We start from the raw sequence: 16,079 nt of genomic DNA on the forward strand, positions 1-16,079 counted from the left end.
AGTCCACCTGCAAACCCTGTCAGAGTGGCCCCATTCGAAAAATCCAGCAGAATCTCCAGTCCCTCCTCAATCTCTTAGGTCAACCCATAACACCTCCCCTGATCTCTCTCTGTCCTCACTCCCACCACTACTATCTCCTACGTGCTTCCTAAAGTTCATAAACCCAACCACCCAGACAGCCCCTTTGAGGCTAGTTACTGTTCCCCCACAGAGAGGATCTCTGCTTTTGTGCCCCTCGCACACTATTAGTTCTCTTATGAAGGTATCACCTACAAAAAAATCCTCTGTACAGCAATGGGCACCCACATAGCACCTTCCTATGACAACCTGTTCATGGGCCATCTAGAGGTATCCTTGCTAACCACCAGAATCCCAAACCCTTCTGCTGGTTCAGATTCATTGATGATATCTTCGTGTTCTGGACCAAGAGTGAGGACACCGTATCCGCGTTCCTCCAGAACCTCTATACCATCTCCCCCATTCACTTCACATAGCCCTCCTCAACGCAAAAAACTACCTTCCACGAAGTTGACCTCCACCTCAATGACAGCTACATCAGTACCTCCATTCACATCAAACCTACCAATGACCAACAATACCTCCATATCCCCAGCTGCCACCAATTCCATACCAGGAAACCCCTTTGTTACAGGTTAGCCATTGGTGTCATCACATCTGTAGCAGTGAGCAGTCCCTCTCAAAATATGTCAAGATGCTCACAGAGGCCTTCACAAACCAAAATTACCTACCAAATCTTCTCCAGAAACAGATATTCCATGCTTTTTCTCTCCAGTGACTTATCACCTCCCACATACCCCTTGTCCTGCCACAAAGGAGCGCTCCTCTCGTGACTCAGTAACACCAAGGACTGGAGCAGCTGCTTGTGTCATGGCTCATATCCCTCCAATAGACCTAGATGCAAGACCTGTTCCATACATCCTCCTACTACCACCTACTCCACTCCTGTCACAGGTGTCACCTCCCCCATCAAAGGCAGGGCCACCTACGAAAGCAGCAATGTGATCTACCAACTAAGCTGCAACCACTATGTCACTTTCTATGTGGGTACGACAACTATCAAGCTGTCTGTCTACATGATTGTGTACTGCCAAAATTATGGCCAATAGACATCTGGACTACCCGTTGCAGAACATACTGCCCAGCATGATGTGCTTCACTTTAATAACTGAACTGTGCATGTGGGAAGTCTCCCTGGACCTAAACCTTCACTAGCTCCAGCCTCCCACATACCTATCCCCGTCCTTGCTCCCATTCCAGTACTACACATCATCTATCCCAACAATGCACCTACATACTTTCGCCTTATATACTTCTCTCCCTGTCCCCCTTCCCTCCAACGCAGCCTCCCGACATTGTACCTAACAACGTCTGATTGCTGCTCCATCAGACACAGTTGCAGTTGGGCTCTAGCACACTGTGACAGTGACCATGAGTGTGTGAGTTGTCCTTGTGTTAATGTTTTCTACTTCAGGATACAAACTTTATCCGAAAGTTTTAATATTTTGGCAGTCTCTTTCATTTGCCTGTCTGCAAGTCAGTGCCTTCTCTATAGAGTGAAAACACACTTGACTTAGCAACAAATAATCCTGAGTTAATGTTGTTGTTGTTGTGGTCTTCAGTCCTAATGCTGTTTGATGCAGCTCTCCATGCTACTCTATCCTGTGCAAGCTGCTTCATCTCCCAGTACGTACTGCAGCGTACATCCTTCTGAATCTTCTTAGTGTATTCATCTCTAGGTCTCCCTCTACAATTTTTACCCTCCATGCTGCCCTCCAATACTAAATTGGTGATCCCTTAATGCCTCAGAACATGTCCTACCAACCGATCCCTTCTTCTAGTCAAGTTGTGCCACAAATTTCTCTTCTCCCCAATTCTATTCAATACCTCCTCATTAGTCATGTGATCTACCCATATAATCTTCAGCATTCTTCTGTAGCACCACATTTTGATGTTAACAAATTTCTCTTCTTCAGAAACACTTTCCTTGCCATCGTCAGTCAACATTTTACACTCCTGGAAATGGAAAAAAGAACACATTGACACCGGTGTGTCAGACCCACCATACTTGCTCCGGACACTGCGAGAGGGCTGTACAAGCAATGATCACACGCACGGCACAGCGGACACACCAGGAACCGCGGTGTTGGCCGTCGAATGGCGCTAGCTGCGCAGCATTTGTGCACCGCCGCCGTCAGTGTCAGCCAGTTTGCCGTGACATAAGGAGCTCCATCGCAGTCTATAACACTGGTAGCATGCCGCGACAGCGTGGACGTGAACCGTATGTGCAGTTGACGGACTTTGAGCGAGGGCGTATAGTGGGCATGCGGGAGGCCGGGTGGACATACCGCCGAATTGCTCAACACGTGGGGCGTGAGGTCTCCACAGTACATCGATGTTGTCGCCAGTGGTCGGCGGAAGGTGCACATGCCCGTCGACCTGGGACCGGACCGCAGCGACGCATGGATGCACGCCAAGACCGTAGGATCCTACGCAGTCCCGTAGGGGACCGCACCGCCACTTCCCAGCAAATTAGGGACACTGTTGCTCCTGGGGTATCGGCGAGGACCATTCGCAACCGTCTCCATGAAGCTGGGCTACGGTCCCGCACACCGTTAGGCCGTCTTCCACTCACGCCCCAACATCGTGCAGCCCGCCTCCAGTGGTGTCGCGACAGGCGTGAATGGAGGGACGAATGGAGACGTGTCGTCTTCAGCGATGAGAGTCGCTTCTGCCTTGGTGCCAATGATGGTCGTATGCGTGTTTGGCGCCGTGCAGGTGAGCGCCACAATCAGGACTGCATACGACCGAGGCACACAGGGTAAACACCCGGCATCATGGTGTGGGGAGCGGTCTCCTACACTGGCCGTACACCACTGGTGATCGTCGAGGGGACACTGAATAGTGCACGGTACATCCAAACCGTCCTCGAACCCATCGTTCTACCATTCCTAAATCGGCAAGGGAACTCGCTGTTCCAACAGGACAATGCACGTCCGCATGTATCCCGTGCCACCCAACGTGCTCTAGAAGGTGTAAGTCAACTACCCTGGCCAGCAAGATCTCCGGATCTGTCCCCCATTGAGCATGTTTGGGACTGGATGAAGCGTCGTCTCACGCGGTCTGCACGTCCAGCACGAACGCTGGTCCAACTGAGGCGCCAGGTGGAAATGGCATGGCAAGCCGTTCCACAGGACTACATCCAGCATCTCTACGATCGTCTCCATGGGAGAATAAGAGCCTGCATTGCTGCGAAAGATGGGTATACACTGTACTAGTGCCGACATTGTGCATGCTCTGTTGCCTGTGTCTATGTGCCTGTGGTTCTGTCAGTGTGATCATGTGATGTATCTGACCCCAGGAATGTGTCAATAAAGTTTCCCCTTCCTGGGACAATGAATTCACGGTGTTCTTATTTCAATTTCCAGGAGTGTATATCCTCTCTACTTCAATCATCATCAGTTACTTTGCTCCCCAAATAGCAAAACTCCTTTACTAGTTTAAGTGTCTCATTTCCTAATCTAATACCCTCAGCATCACCTGATTTAATTCGACTACATTCCATTATCCTCATTTTGCTTTTGTTGATGTTCATCTTATACCCGCCTTTCAAGACACTGTCCATTCCGTTCAACTGCTCTTCCAGGTCCTTTGCTGTCTCTGACAGAATTACAATGTCAATGGCAAACCTCAAAGTTTTTATTTCCTCTCCATGGATTTTAATACCTACTCTGAATTTTTCTTTTGTTTCCTTCACTGCTTGCCCAATATACAGATTGAATAACATTGGGGAAAGGCTACAACCCTGTCTCACTCCCTTCCAAACCACTGCTTCCCTTTCATGCCCCTCGACTCTTATAACTGCCATCTGGTTTCTGTACAAATTGTAAATAGCCTTTTGCTCCCTGTATTTTACCCCTGCCACCTTCAGAATTTGAAAGAGAGTATTCCAGTCAACATTGTCAAAAGCTTTCTCTAAGTCTACAAATGCTATAAATGTAGGTTTGCCTTTCCTTAATCTTTCTTCTAAGATAAGTCGTAGGGTCAGTATTGCCTCACGTGTTCCAACATTTCTACAGAATCCAAACTGATCTTTCCCGAGGTTGGCTTCTACCAGTCTTTCCATTCGCCTGTAAAGAATTTGTGTTAGTATTTTGCAGCTGTGACTTATTAAACTGATAGTTCGGTAATTTTCACATCTGTCAACACCTGCTTTCTTTGGGATTGGAATTATATTCTTCTTGAAGTCTGAGGGTATTTCACCTGTCTCATACATTTTGCTCACCAGATGGTAGAGTTTTGTCAGGACTGGCTCTCCCAAGGCTGTCAATAGTTCTAATGGAATGTTGTTTACTCCAGGGGCTTTGTTTCAACTTAGGTCTTTCAGCACTCTGGCAAACTTCACGCAGTATCATGTCTCTCATTTCATCTTCATCTACATCCTCTTCCATTTCCATAATATTACCCTGAAGTACATCACCCTTGTATAGACACTCTATATACTCCTTCCACCTTTCTGCTTTCTCTTCTTTGCTTAGAACTGGGTTTCCATCTGAGCTCTTGATATTCATGCAAGTGGTTCTCTTTTCTCCAAAGGTCTCTTTAATTTTCCTGTATGCAGTATCTGTCTTATCCGTAGTGAGATAAGACTCTACATCCTTACATTTGTCCTCTAGCCATGCTTGCTTAGCCATTTTGCACTTCCTGTCGATCTCATTTTTGAGACGTTTGTATTCCTTTTTGCCTGTTTCATTTACTGCATTTTTATATTTTCTTCTTTCATCAATTAAATTCAATATTTGTTCTGTCACCCAAGGATTTCTACTAGCCCTCATCTTTTACCTACTTGATCCTCTGCTGCCTTCACTACTTCATCCCTCAAAGTTACCCATTCTTCTTGTACTGTATTTATTTCCCCCATTCTTGTCAATTGTTCCCCTATGCTCTCCCTGAAACTCTGTACAACCTCTGGTTTAGTCAGTTTATCCAGGTCCCATCTCCTTAAATTCCCACCTTTTTGCAGTTTCTTCAGTTTTAATCTACAATTCGTAACCAATAGATTGTGGTCAGAGTCCACATCTGCCCCTGGAAATGCCTTACAATTTAAAACCTGGTTCCTAAATCTCTGTCTTACCATTATATAATCTATCTGAAACCTGTCAGTATCTCCAGGCTTCTTCCATGTATACAATCTTCTTTTATGATTCTTGAACCAAGTGTTAGCTATGATTAAGTTGTGCTCTGTGCAAAATTCTACCAGGTGGCTTCCTCTTTCATTTCTTAGCCCGAAGCCATATTCACCTACTATGTTTCCTTCTCTTCCTTTTCCTACTGTCATATTCCAGTCACCCATGACTATTAAATTTTCGTCTCCCTTCACTATCTGAATAATTTCTTTTATCTTATCATACATTTCTTCAATTTCTTCGTCATCTGCAGAGCTAGTTGGGATATAAACTTGTACTACTGTAGAAGGCATGGGCTTCGTGTCTATCTTGGCCACAATAATGCGTTCACTATGCTGTTTGTAGTAGTTAATTCATTATTAAACTTATTCTTGCATTACCCCTATTTGATTTTGTATTTATAACCCTGTATTCACTTTACCAGAAGTCTTGTTCCTCCTGCCACCGAACTTCGCTAATTCCCAATATATCTAACTTTAACCTATCCATTTCCATTTTTAAATTTTCTAACCTACCTACTCGATTAGGGGATCTGACATTCCATGGTCCGATCCGTAGAACACCAGTTTTCTTTCCCCTGATAACGACATCCTCTTGAGTAGTCCCCTCCCGGAGATCTGAATGGGGGACTATTTTACCTCCGGAATATTTTACCCAAGAGGATGCCATCATCATTTAACCATACAGTAAAGCTGCATGCCCTCGGGAAAAATTACGGCTGTAGTTTCCCCTTGCTTCGAGCATCAAAACTGATACAGGGATTAGTGAACGCAGGGTTGTCGTTGTGAGACTGATTACTGTAACCCCCAAATCTTCCAAAAATAAATGAAAAATATACCTATTCAAAAAAGCAGATAAAAATTCACTTGATGCTTTTCTGAGAGGCAATCTCCACTCATTCCAAATTAATAATATAAGTGTAGACCAGATGTGGCAGCAGCTGAGAGATTTGTACCACATAAATAACAAACGACAGAGTTCATCCTCCTCAGTACACAAAACGAGTTAGAACATTGTTGCAGAAACAATGAAACAAACATGCTAGATTTAAACAGATGCAAAATCCTCAAGATTGGCGATCTTTTACAGAAGCTCAAAGTTTAGCGCGGACTTCAATGCGAGATGTTTATAACAGTTTCCACAACGAAACTGTGTCTCAAAACCTGGCAGAAAATACAATGAGATTCTGGTCGTATGTGAACTTTGTTAACGGCAAGAAACAATCAATGCCTTCTCTGCGTGGTAGCAATGGATGTACTATCTAAGACAGTGCTGCCAAAGCAAAGTTACTAAACACAGCCTTTCGAAATGCCTTCACAAAAGAAGATGAAGTAAATATTTCAGAATTCAAATCAAGAACAGCTGCCAACATGAGTAACGTCGAAGTAAATATCCTTGGAGTAGGAAAGCAACTTAAATCAGTTAATAAAAAACAAGTCTCCTGATCCAGACTGTATATCAATTGGTTCCTTTCAGAGAAACAGAACTAGCTCTTAATTCACATGAAGTGTTGAGTGCTATTGACAAGGGATTCCAGATCATTTCCATATTTCTGGATTTCCGGAAGGCTTTTGACACTGTACCACACAACCGTCTTGTAGTGAATTTGCGTGCTTATGGAATATCGTCTCAGTTATGTGACTAGATTTGTGATTTACCGACAGAAAGAGCACAGTTCATAGTAATTGACGGAAAGTCATCGAGTAAAATAGAAGCAATTTATGGCGTTACCCAAGGTAGTGTTACAAGCCCTTTGCTGTTCCTTGTCTATATAAACGATTTGGGAGACAATCTGAGCAGCAATCTTTGGTTGTTTGCAGATGACGCAGTCATTTATTGACTAATAAAGTCATCAGATGATCAAAACAAATTTCAAAACGATTTAGAAAAGATATCTGAATGGTGCGAAAATTGGCAGTTGACCCTAAATAACAAAAAGTGTGAGGTCATCCACATGAGAGCTAAAAGGAATTCATTAAATTTTGGTTACACGATAAATCAGCCTAATCTAAAGGCCGTAAATTACAATTATGAACAACTTAAATTGGAAGGAACAGATAGAAAATGTTGTGGGAAAGGCTAACCAGAGACTGTGTTTTATTGGCAGGACAATGTAACAGATCTACTAAGGAGACTGCCTACAATATGCTTGTTCATCATCTTTTAGAATACTGCTGCGTGGTGTGCGATCCTTACCAGATAGGACTGACAGAATACATCGAAAAAGTTCAAATAGGAGCAGCACATTATGTACTATGGCGAAATATGGGAAAGAGTGTCACTGAAATGATACAGGATTTGGGCTGGACATCATTAAAAGAAAGGCGTTTTTCATTGTGACGGAATCTTCTCACGAAATTCCGGTCACCAACTTTCTCCTCTGAATGTGAAAATATTTTGTTGAAACCGACCTACGTAGGGAGAAGCGATCACCATCATAAAATAAGGGAAATCAGAGCTCATGCGGAAAGAAATAGGTGTTTGTTCTTTCTGTGCACTATACGAGATTGGGATAATAGAGAAGTGTGAAGGTGGTTTGATGAACCCTCTGCCAGATACTTAAAAGTGCTTTGCAGAGTATCCATATAGATGTAGATGTAGGGTGAGTAGCAAGGTATCCTTTCCTTATTGTTGTTATCCAGTACTCAGATGAGTTTGTTTTGTGGTTTAACATATTTCATGCAAGGGCAGCTATGTTTGTATTAATTTAGGAAGTCTGTGCTTTCTGTGCATGAGAAGTAGTGTCATAATTATCAATCATAAATGACAAAGATGCTCTTCCAATAGACAAAAGATGCATATTCATACGTACTGAGAGGCCCTGAAGAGGGATCTTGTATTGAGATTATGGATCTTTTTTGCAGAGTTGGTGTTAGGTGACTTCACTATTTTTTTTCCTAAATTACATTGATGTCCACAATTAAAATTCAATGGAAGTTCTGAAAATCCATGAACATCCTAATCTGGTAGAAGAGTGTTGCAGTCTTATAAATATGGAATGGCCAAGGAGTAAGACAGCAAGGTATGTTAATTATTATAAGTAGAAAGAAACATAAATTTTGCAATTTCCCTCAGTATTTATTTTCAATTATGTATTTCATGTTCTGGTGATCCTTGTTGTGAATATGTCACTGAATATGGAACGTGTCAGTTGTACAAGTTCGTTGTGGTATGTTAATTATTATAAGTAGAAAGAAACATAAATTTTGCAATTTCCCTCAGTATTTATTTTCACTTATGTATTTCATGTTCTGGTGATCCTTGTTGTGAATATGTCACTGAATATGGAACGTGTCAGTTGTACAAGTTTGTTGTGGTTACATTCTATGGTATTATGTAAATAATACTAATCAGTTTCATATTGAAGTATCAACAACTTAGGTTCTGTTATAGAAAAATAAATTGTGCAGATCAATAGATAGTACAGAAAAATTAAAGCTTACAGAAGATCTAATATAGAAAAATATGTATGTTTGCAATAATGAATAGTCAGGGTCACAGATAAGGATGTGGGAATGTATTTGAGAGTTGTAGATACATTTATCCTATACTTTGTGGTTCAGAAACTCTTCTGTTGTGTGAAATGATCCTTGCAACAGGAACTGCCTTGAGTGTTTTTTAAACAAGAGCTCATCGTCTACTAAACAATTCATTTGTGAAGGGATGGCATTAAAAATCTTACAGCCACTGAAATGGGTCCCTTTCTGTACCATACTCAGGTTTGCATGCGCATAGTGGACAGCATCTTTTCTTCTAGAAATCAATACTATGATACACGCTATTTGGTTGGTTCAAAAACGGGCTTTTTTCATTATGAAACATATCAGAGAGAATATATATTGCACAGTGGACATGAGGACTTCAACCTCTGGGGTGTACTCCACTCATGATTCTTATCGCTCTTTCCTCTGCATGTAGCACTTTTTTAGCTAGTGACTGATTTCCCCAAAATATGATTCCATATGCCATAATGGTGCGAAAATAAACATAATAAGCTGACACAATGGATTCCATATTATATAAGAGCAGACAATGCATAAAACATAATTTGCAGAATTCAGTCTTTTGCACGGATCCGCAGTGTGGTTTGTTCAGTTTAGTATGCCATCAATATGTAAGCCTAGGTGCTTTAACCCTGTAAGTAGTACTTGGATATGTGCCATGGTATTAGGCCATTGGCACACTAAATTTCAAAAATTCTGTCAGTGATGTCTGCACAGTCCGGCCACCAGACGCTGCCTCTGGTGGGTAACATGACTTGTGCGCATGGCACAGCATCTGCCTCACCTGCTACTGAGGCCCTCCTCTTCATAAGTGCAGCACAGCTGGCACTCACTCTCATATTGTGTTCATACTTATTGTCAGCAACTGTTTGTATCAGTATCTGGATTGTTTCTATGTTTGTGTCTATGTTCTCATTGATTGTTTGCTTGTATGTGTAAGAAGAATAAACTGTGGTTAATTTTGGCTGTGATGTTTGTATCTTACAGAATGATACAATTGCAGATGAGTGTGGTGTTCACTTGTGCATGCTCAGTCTATTTCATTGTTCCTTCAGTTTTCTGTCCATGGAGGCAGTGATCTAATCTCTCCTCGAGCAGCAGAAGGCTCTTAACAGTTGCTATCACAAACTTGTCAGCCACACTGACTATGCAGGCTTTGGGAACACCATCAGTACTCAGTGATATGTGATGCTATCATTCATTGGCTTCTGACAAAGAGGTGCGTCAATGCACACAGCAATGTGAGTCCATCTTTGGCTGAATTGTTAAATATTGCTCTATCATTTGAGGTGTCTCATGCTGCAGGTGATTAGATTGAGGCTTGGTGTGACATCGCCGTGGTAGCTCCTGTTTCTGGTTGTCTGGTGTAAGTCAGTTCTCAGAGGGAGGATGATATGACAGTCATACAAACACGACTCCTGTGCTGCACTGGACAGCAGTGTGCCAAACAACAACAATAACTACAGAAACAGCAGTTCTCTGCGCTCCCATCATGCCTGTACTGTTTCTTGCAACATGACAAGGTTGCATGCCCTAAGTGCTGGACAGTTCACAACAACTGTAGGAAAACAGGACATATAGCATCTGTTCATTGTTCCGAGCCCACTCCTACAGACATGAATGTGGATGTTAATTTTGTGTCTCCAGTGACTACAAATTGTAACAAACTCTTTATCGAAGTGTGAGCAATGGACAAAGTGCTCAGACTATAAGTGGACACAGGACATATAGCATCTGTGCATTGTTCCGAGCCCACTCCTACAGACTGTACTTAACTGACAAACTTATGTGGATTTGGGACCTCCTGACATTGTCTCCAGTTACTCAGTGTTTGGTGAGTTACAACAGGCAGCCTTTTCCAATTTGATGTGACTAGTGCACTGTGATTTTTCAGCATTTTTTGGAACAACTGAAAATGTCCATTCTGGGGTGCATCAACTATCTCAATGACATCGTTGTAACAAATACATCCATAGAAAAGCATACATAACTTACGCACCTCGTTCACGATCTTACTCATACATACTGCAGGGTTGAAATGCAACTTGATCAAGTCACACTTTTTTCACCCATCCATTGTGTATTTGGGATTTGGGGTTTCTCGGGATGGTGTTAAACCTGTACTTTGTCATCTCACTGTGGTCACAGCTGTGCCTCACCCTGCAAATGCCAATGAACCCCAAGTATTTTCACATAAAATTGTTTCCTATCACAGATTTATTCTGGTGGTCACCACGTTGGCTTATCTCCTCCACAAGTTGCTCCACAAGAACATTCCTTTTTAGTGCGTGCCACCCTACAAGGGTACATTCAAGATTTGAAATTTAAATCACATTCTGCTCCTTGTTTGTCTACTTTCCATCCTGGCCACCATCTGGTTTTGGCTACAAACGCCTCTCAGTATGGACTCTAGGTAACTCTTGTGCGTTGATATGAGGATGGCTCCAAATGTCCGATAGCTAACTCATCAAAAACACTCAACCACGCTCAGCAGTGCTACTCCCAAGTTGAAAAGGAAGCTTTTGCTATTGTCTGTGCCCTCAAAACATTTAATATGTTCTTGTATGAGTCTTAAGTTCCCCCTCATTACTGGCCACATGCCTTTGATTTCATTGTTTGATCCTTCTGGTTAATTTCATGACAAAACAGCACATTGCCTCCAATGTTGGGCCTTGTTTCTGTCTCACTACAACTATGAAATACATTTTCGGCCTACCACGCAGTGTGCCAATGCTGATGCACTGTCCTGGCTTCTGATTGGGGCTAGATCCTACTTATGATCAGGATGAACTCGTTTGTTTTCTCTTAGAGGCAGAATGTACAGTGGAAGAGTTTAATATTACAGGCTCCCGGATTGCAGCAGCTGTCACTGCGGATCCAGTTTTGCGTCGAGTGGTTCACCTCCTTGAGCATGGTTAGCCAGACAGTTCTCTAGGCAGGGCTTCTGATCCTTTGTGTAACTACTTCATCCTCCATTATTTCAGTATTTGATGGTGTTCCTTTCTTAACCACAGATGGACTGTCACCTAGTGTTGTCATCCCAATTGCCCTAAGGTGGAATATCCTTCAGCTCCAACATAAGGGCTTTGGCATGTCTTGCTTACCAAGTTATTGATGTGCCAGCATTTGTTTTGGCCCAGTATCAATGGTGACATTGATATCTTGTTGCAGCTTGCTATCAGTGTGCTTCCCAACAAGCGGCATTGCAGGTGATGCTGTATCCACGGCCCACACTGCAGCGTCCATAGGATCACATACGTGTTGATTTTGTGGCACCCTTCTTAAATTATTACTGGTTGTTGTTTGTTGATGCTTTCTGTAAGTTTCCACATGTTATCCACTGTTCTCTGATGTCAGCTGTGGCTATGTTTCAAGCCTACTCCAAAAATTTTACTATTGAAAAATTGCCTATATGCTTATGACACATAATGATCCACAGTTTGTGTCCCAGGCCTTCCACAATTGCTGCACCCATCAAGATATTCGCCAAATGACTGTTCCTCCTTTTCACCTCCAATCTAACTTTTCCACATTCTCAAGATTCAAATGGAGAAGTACGTTGAGGACTGCTCCAGGAATGACACCCTGACACAGTTCTTTACTGCCTACAGTTTTACACCAGTGAGGAATGAGAGTCTGGCCGAGATGCTCCGTGTTTGCCAATCGTGCTCCCTCCTGTGTCTGCTCTTGCCACCTCACCAACACCTGTCAATGTGGCGCCTTGTTGCAGTTCACTCCTGAATCCACTGTCCGGACGCTGACCAAAGTGAATTCCAGCTACGGTCCACAGCTGCTGGGGTTCCCATCTCTGTACGGTGTGCACCAGTGATGAGCTAGTGGTGCACCACCACAACCAGCTGTGTCCTCACGTTACAGTGATGGCCACAGGTCCATCACCACCTCCACTTCCTCTCTCAGCACCTATCCCAGCCTTGCATGGCATCCCTGCTGTGGTGGGTGGAACCACTCTCCTTGTGGATGTCACTCCTCCTGCCTCTCGTCCACGATCCATCCCCCCAGTGCCTGCTGCCAGGCCTTCTTGAAATCTTTGCTGCTGGCGACCTGTCTGCACCTTTGCATCCTTGAACTCCAGTGTCTCTGGTACCTTTGATCTAGCGGCCAGCGCCTTCACTGTCAGAGCAGTTGCACCTCGTTGAGGGACTGGATATCAAGATGCTACCAGTGCTCTTGTTACCAGTTTTCTCTTGATGCCGTGTGTGTCCATGGCCATGGCACTTCTGTTCGTACTCACCAGTTTTGGCTTGGAATCTCCTTCTGCTGCCATCATCATCATCTGTGGCATCCAGCACAGAGGCCACGGATGGTTCAACTGTGGTCCCGATGCCTGCATCATTAGAGTGTCCTTTTCCCTTAAGGGAGAGGGGTACCATAACCCCGTGTGTAATACTTGGATATGCCACGGCACCAGGCCACTGGTGCACTACACTCCAAATATTCACCAATGGCATCCGTGGCACCGTCTACCAGAGCCCTCTTGTTTATAAGTGCAGTGCAGTTGGCACTTGCTCTCATTTTCTATTCCTATTTATAGTCAGCAACTGCTTGTATCAGTATCTGGATTGTTTCTATGCATGTGTCTATGTTCTCAACTGCTGTTCACTTGTTTGTGGAAAAATAATAAACTTTGGCTCATTGTGGTTGTGCTGTAGTTTGTGTCTTACAGTATTATACACTAGGTACTTTGAACTATCCATCTTAGCTATCTGCTGTTCACCTAGGTTTTTCCTGTTTCCTCATCTTTAAAGGCTGTGTTGAACTGAGTACAAGAAAGACCACTTACGTTAAACCAGTTCACAGTATCCCTCAAAACTTTATTGGCTGACACACCAAGTTAGTCTAAGGAATTATCTATAAGTAGTGTAGTTTCATCAGTGAAGATGGTAAATTTACAATATTCTGTATAAAGAGGGAGATCATTAATAAAAATAATAAAAAGTAGGAGCTCCGGAATTGAGTCCGAAGGCACTCTACATGTGATGGTATCCCATTTTGATGATGTTGAGGCATCGTCTCGACTGTCCAGTACAATTTTCTGTTTTCTGTTTAAAAGATACAATTCAAGCCATTTCCCTGCTGCACCACTCATGACTAGATATGAAGTTTTGTGTACAAGTATTTTGTGAGTGACACAGTCAGACACTTTTGTTAGGTCACAAAATATTCCAACAATCTTCATTTTTTTAAGAACTCCAAAATATTGGCAGTAAAAGCAAATACTTCAAATTATGTTGATAACACCCTCTGAAATCCAAACTTACTTTTGTTGATGATATTATGCTCGCTGAGATGCTTGATAATCCTCATTAGTTTCTCTAAAATCTTTGGAAAACTTGTTAGGGAAAGATTGGCTGATAGTTTGCACTCTCTGCCTTATCTCCTGTCTTACACAGAGATTTTACAACTGCATACTTAAGCTGTTCAGAAACTATTCCTTGCCTAAGTGATGCATTGAAAATTTGTTGAAGAATTTTACTTACGTGCTTACAGCAGGATTTTAATAATTTGCTAAATATGCTGTCAGTTCCAGTGGAGTTTTCTTCTTTCAGAGTTTTAATGACGCAGTTTCTGTAATAGTCATTATTGTTACTTGGTTTTGTTGCACAGTACTAGTTACACATGCTTCCAGAAAATTCATGGCTTGATTTATAGAGCCTTGCGGTCCTGTTTGTTCTGTTACTGTTAAAAAATGTGTGTTGACTGTATCAGGAATTGATCTTGGGTCACTAACAAGATGATCCTCATTTTTTATTGCACTTTTCCCCGTTTCCTTCTTTACAAAATTCCAAATAGTTTTTACTTTACTGATTGAGTTATCAATTTCTCCTTTCATGAATATGTTCTTTGAAGCCTCTATGGTTTTGTTAACAGTTTACCTTATGCAGATTTTATGTGCAAAATGCATTCTTTGGATACAGTTCTTGATTAAACAGCAACTTACCTCTACACTTTTAAACTTTCTTTGTGGAAATGACAAACATAAAGCTAAAGTAATTACATGTACGAGAACTTTTCCATAATTATAACCTTTCCTGTCAATTTTCGCTGTTTTAACATTCAGATATTTCCTCTTTCCAAATGTGTTCTGTGTTGCCTTTCATTTAGAGTTTGACTGTATACTTGTTTGTGAACGGTGAAGCAATGTGTCTAATAGAAGTAACCACAATAACTCACATCTGTGGAATGTACAATACATACAGGGTGAGTCAAGAAGATACGCAAATATTTTAATTTGTTATTCTACAAGTAAAACTGAAGAAAACAGTTCACATAAACATAGGTCTGCAAATGTTTAGTAGTGGAGTTATGGCTAATAAAAGATTTTGCCTGAAATTTGGCAGCTTCACTAATATGAAGCCATTGCAAAACTGTACGAAGTTAAAGTAAAGCATGATTTCCATTTAGTTTGTTGTTATTGATCTGGTGAATCTAATAAAACATGTCCCAGATGTCTATCTGCAGTAGTTTGCCAGAACATCCAGAGAAGCAAAGATAATACCAGTAAATTTGTTTATTTTTCATTAAGAATGTAGAAATGTTTGATAACTCCTGATGGACTCTATGAACTCAAAACTGTGACGTTTGGACTATGTAACATTCTACCCATCTTCAAATGTATGATGGATAACCTGCTGCAACACCTTAAAAGGACAACACATCTTTGCTATATGGATGATATTGTTACTTTTGCAAAGACATTCAAAGAATATCTGTGATTCCTGACAACAGTCTTGAAGTGTGTTCAGACTGCAGGCCTCTATGTGAATGCAGAAATATGTCTCTTTGTTGCCCTGGAAATAAAAATGTCAGGCACCTAGTTAATACCAATGGAGTCCATCCCAATCCAGAAAAGATAACAGCAGGCATAGATTTACTGACTCCTCAGCATATTCACGATGTGAGAAGTTTCTTCTGAATGTGCTCCTGCTACTGGCAATTCATAAAGGATATTTGCACCAAGGCAGATCCCTTGCAAGAACTACCACAGGGAGACACCATATTTTCCTGTAATGAGGTGCAAGAAGGACAACATCTGTAGGAGAATGGTCAATGTGACAGACTCTCCTGTGAGGAACCCAGGTTTGATTTCCAGTACTGCAACTGTTCCTTGGTGGGAGGAGTGGACCGTGGTGAACTCAGCCTCATGATGCCAATCGAGGAGCTAACTGATTGACAGGTTGTGGCCCCAAGGTCAGAATGTCGACAATGGCCGGGAGTGTGGTATGCTGACCCATTGCCCCTCCAGACTGGATCCATTGGTGAATAGCTAAGTATGACATTTCCCAGTCAGCCTCAATTTGCCAGTAGCTACTGTATGTCCATAGTTGAGGAAAACTTTACCCCTGACAGTGTG

At 42.3% G+C, this 16,079-nt stretch overlaps 1 protein-coding gene across 5 annotated transcripts in view; it reads left to right on the forward strand.

Moving 5' to 3' along the window:
• The window catches only part of LOC124804742 (N-alpha-acetyltransferase 80), a 139,412-nt gene that overhangs the window by 40,649 nt on the left and 82,684 nt on the right, over positions 1–16,079 (forward strand). For 4 of the 5 annotated variants that reach the window (XM_047265068.1, XM_047265052.1, XM_047265043.1 and 1 more), the window contains one exon: positions 8,069–8,226. The exons of the other annotated variant lie outside the window; for it this stretch is intronic. In XM_047265068.1, the coding sequence (XP_047121024.1) occupies positions 8,135–8,226 (92 nt within the window). In that variant the 5' untranslated portion in view covers positions 8,069–8,134. The remainder of the gene's footprint in view (positions 1–8,068; positions 8,227–16,079) is intronic. 5 annotated transcript variants of the gene reach the window in all.

The sequence above is a fragment of the Schistocerca piceifrons genome, chromosome 1 (genome assembly GCF_021461385.2).
Source record: "Schistocerca piceifrons isolate TAMUIC-IGC-003096 chromosome 1, iqSchPice1.1, whole genome shotgun sequence".
NCBI lineage: Eukaryota > Metazoa > Arthropoda > Insecta > Orthoptera > Acrididae > Schistocerca > Schistocerca piceifrons.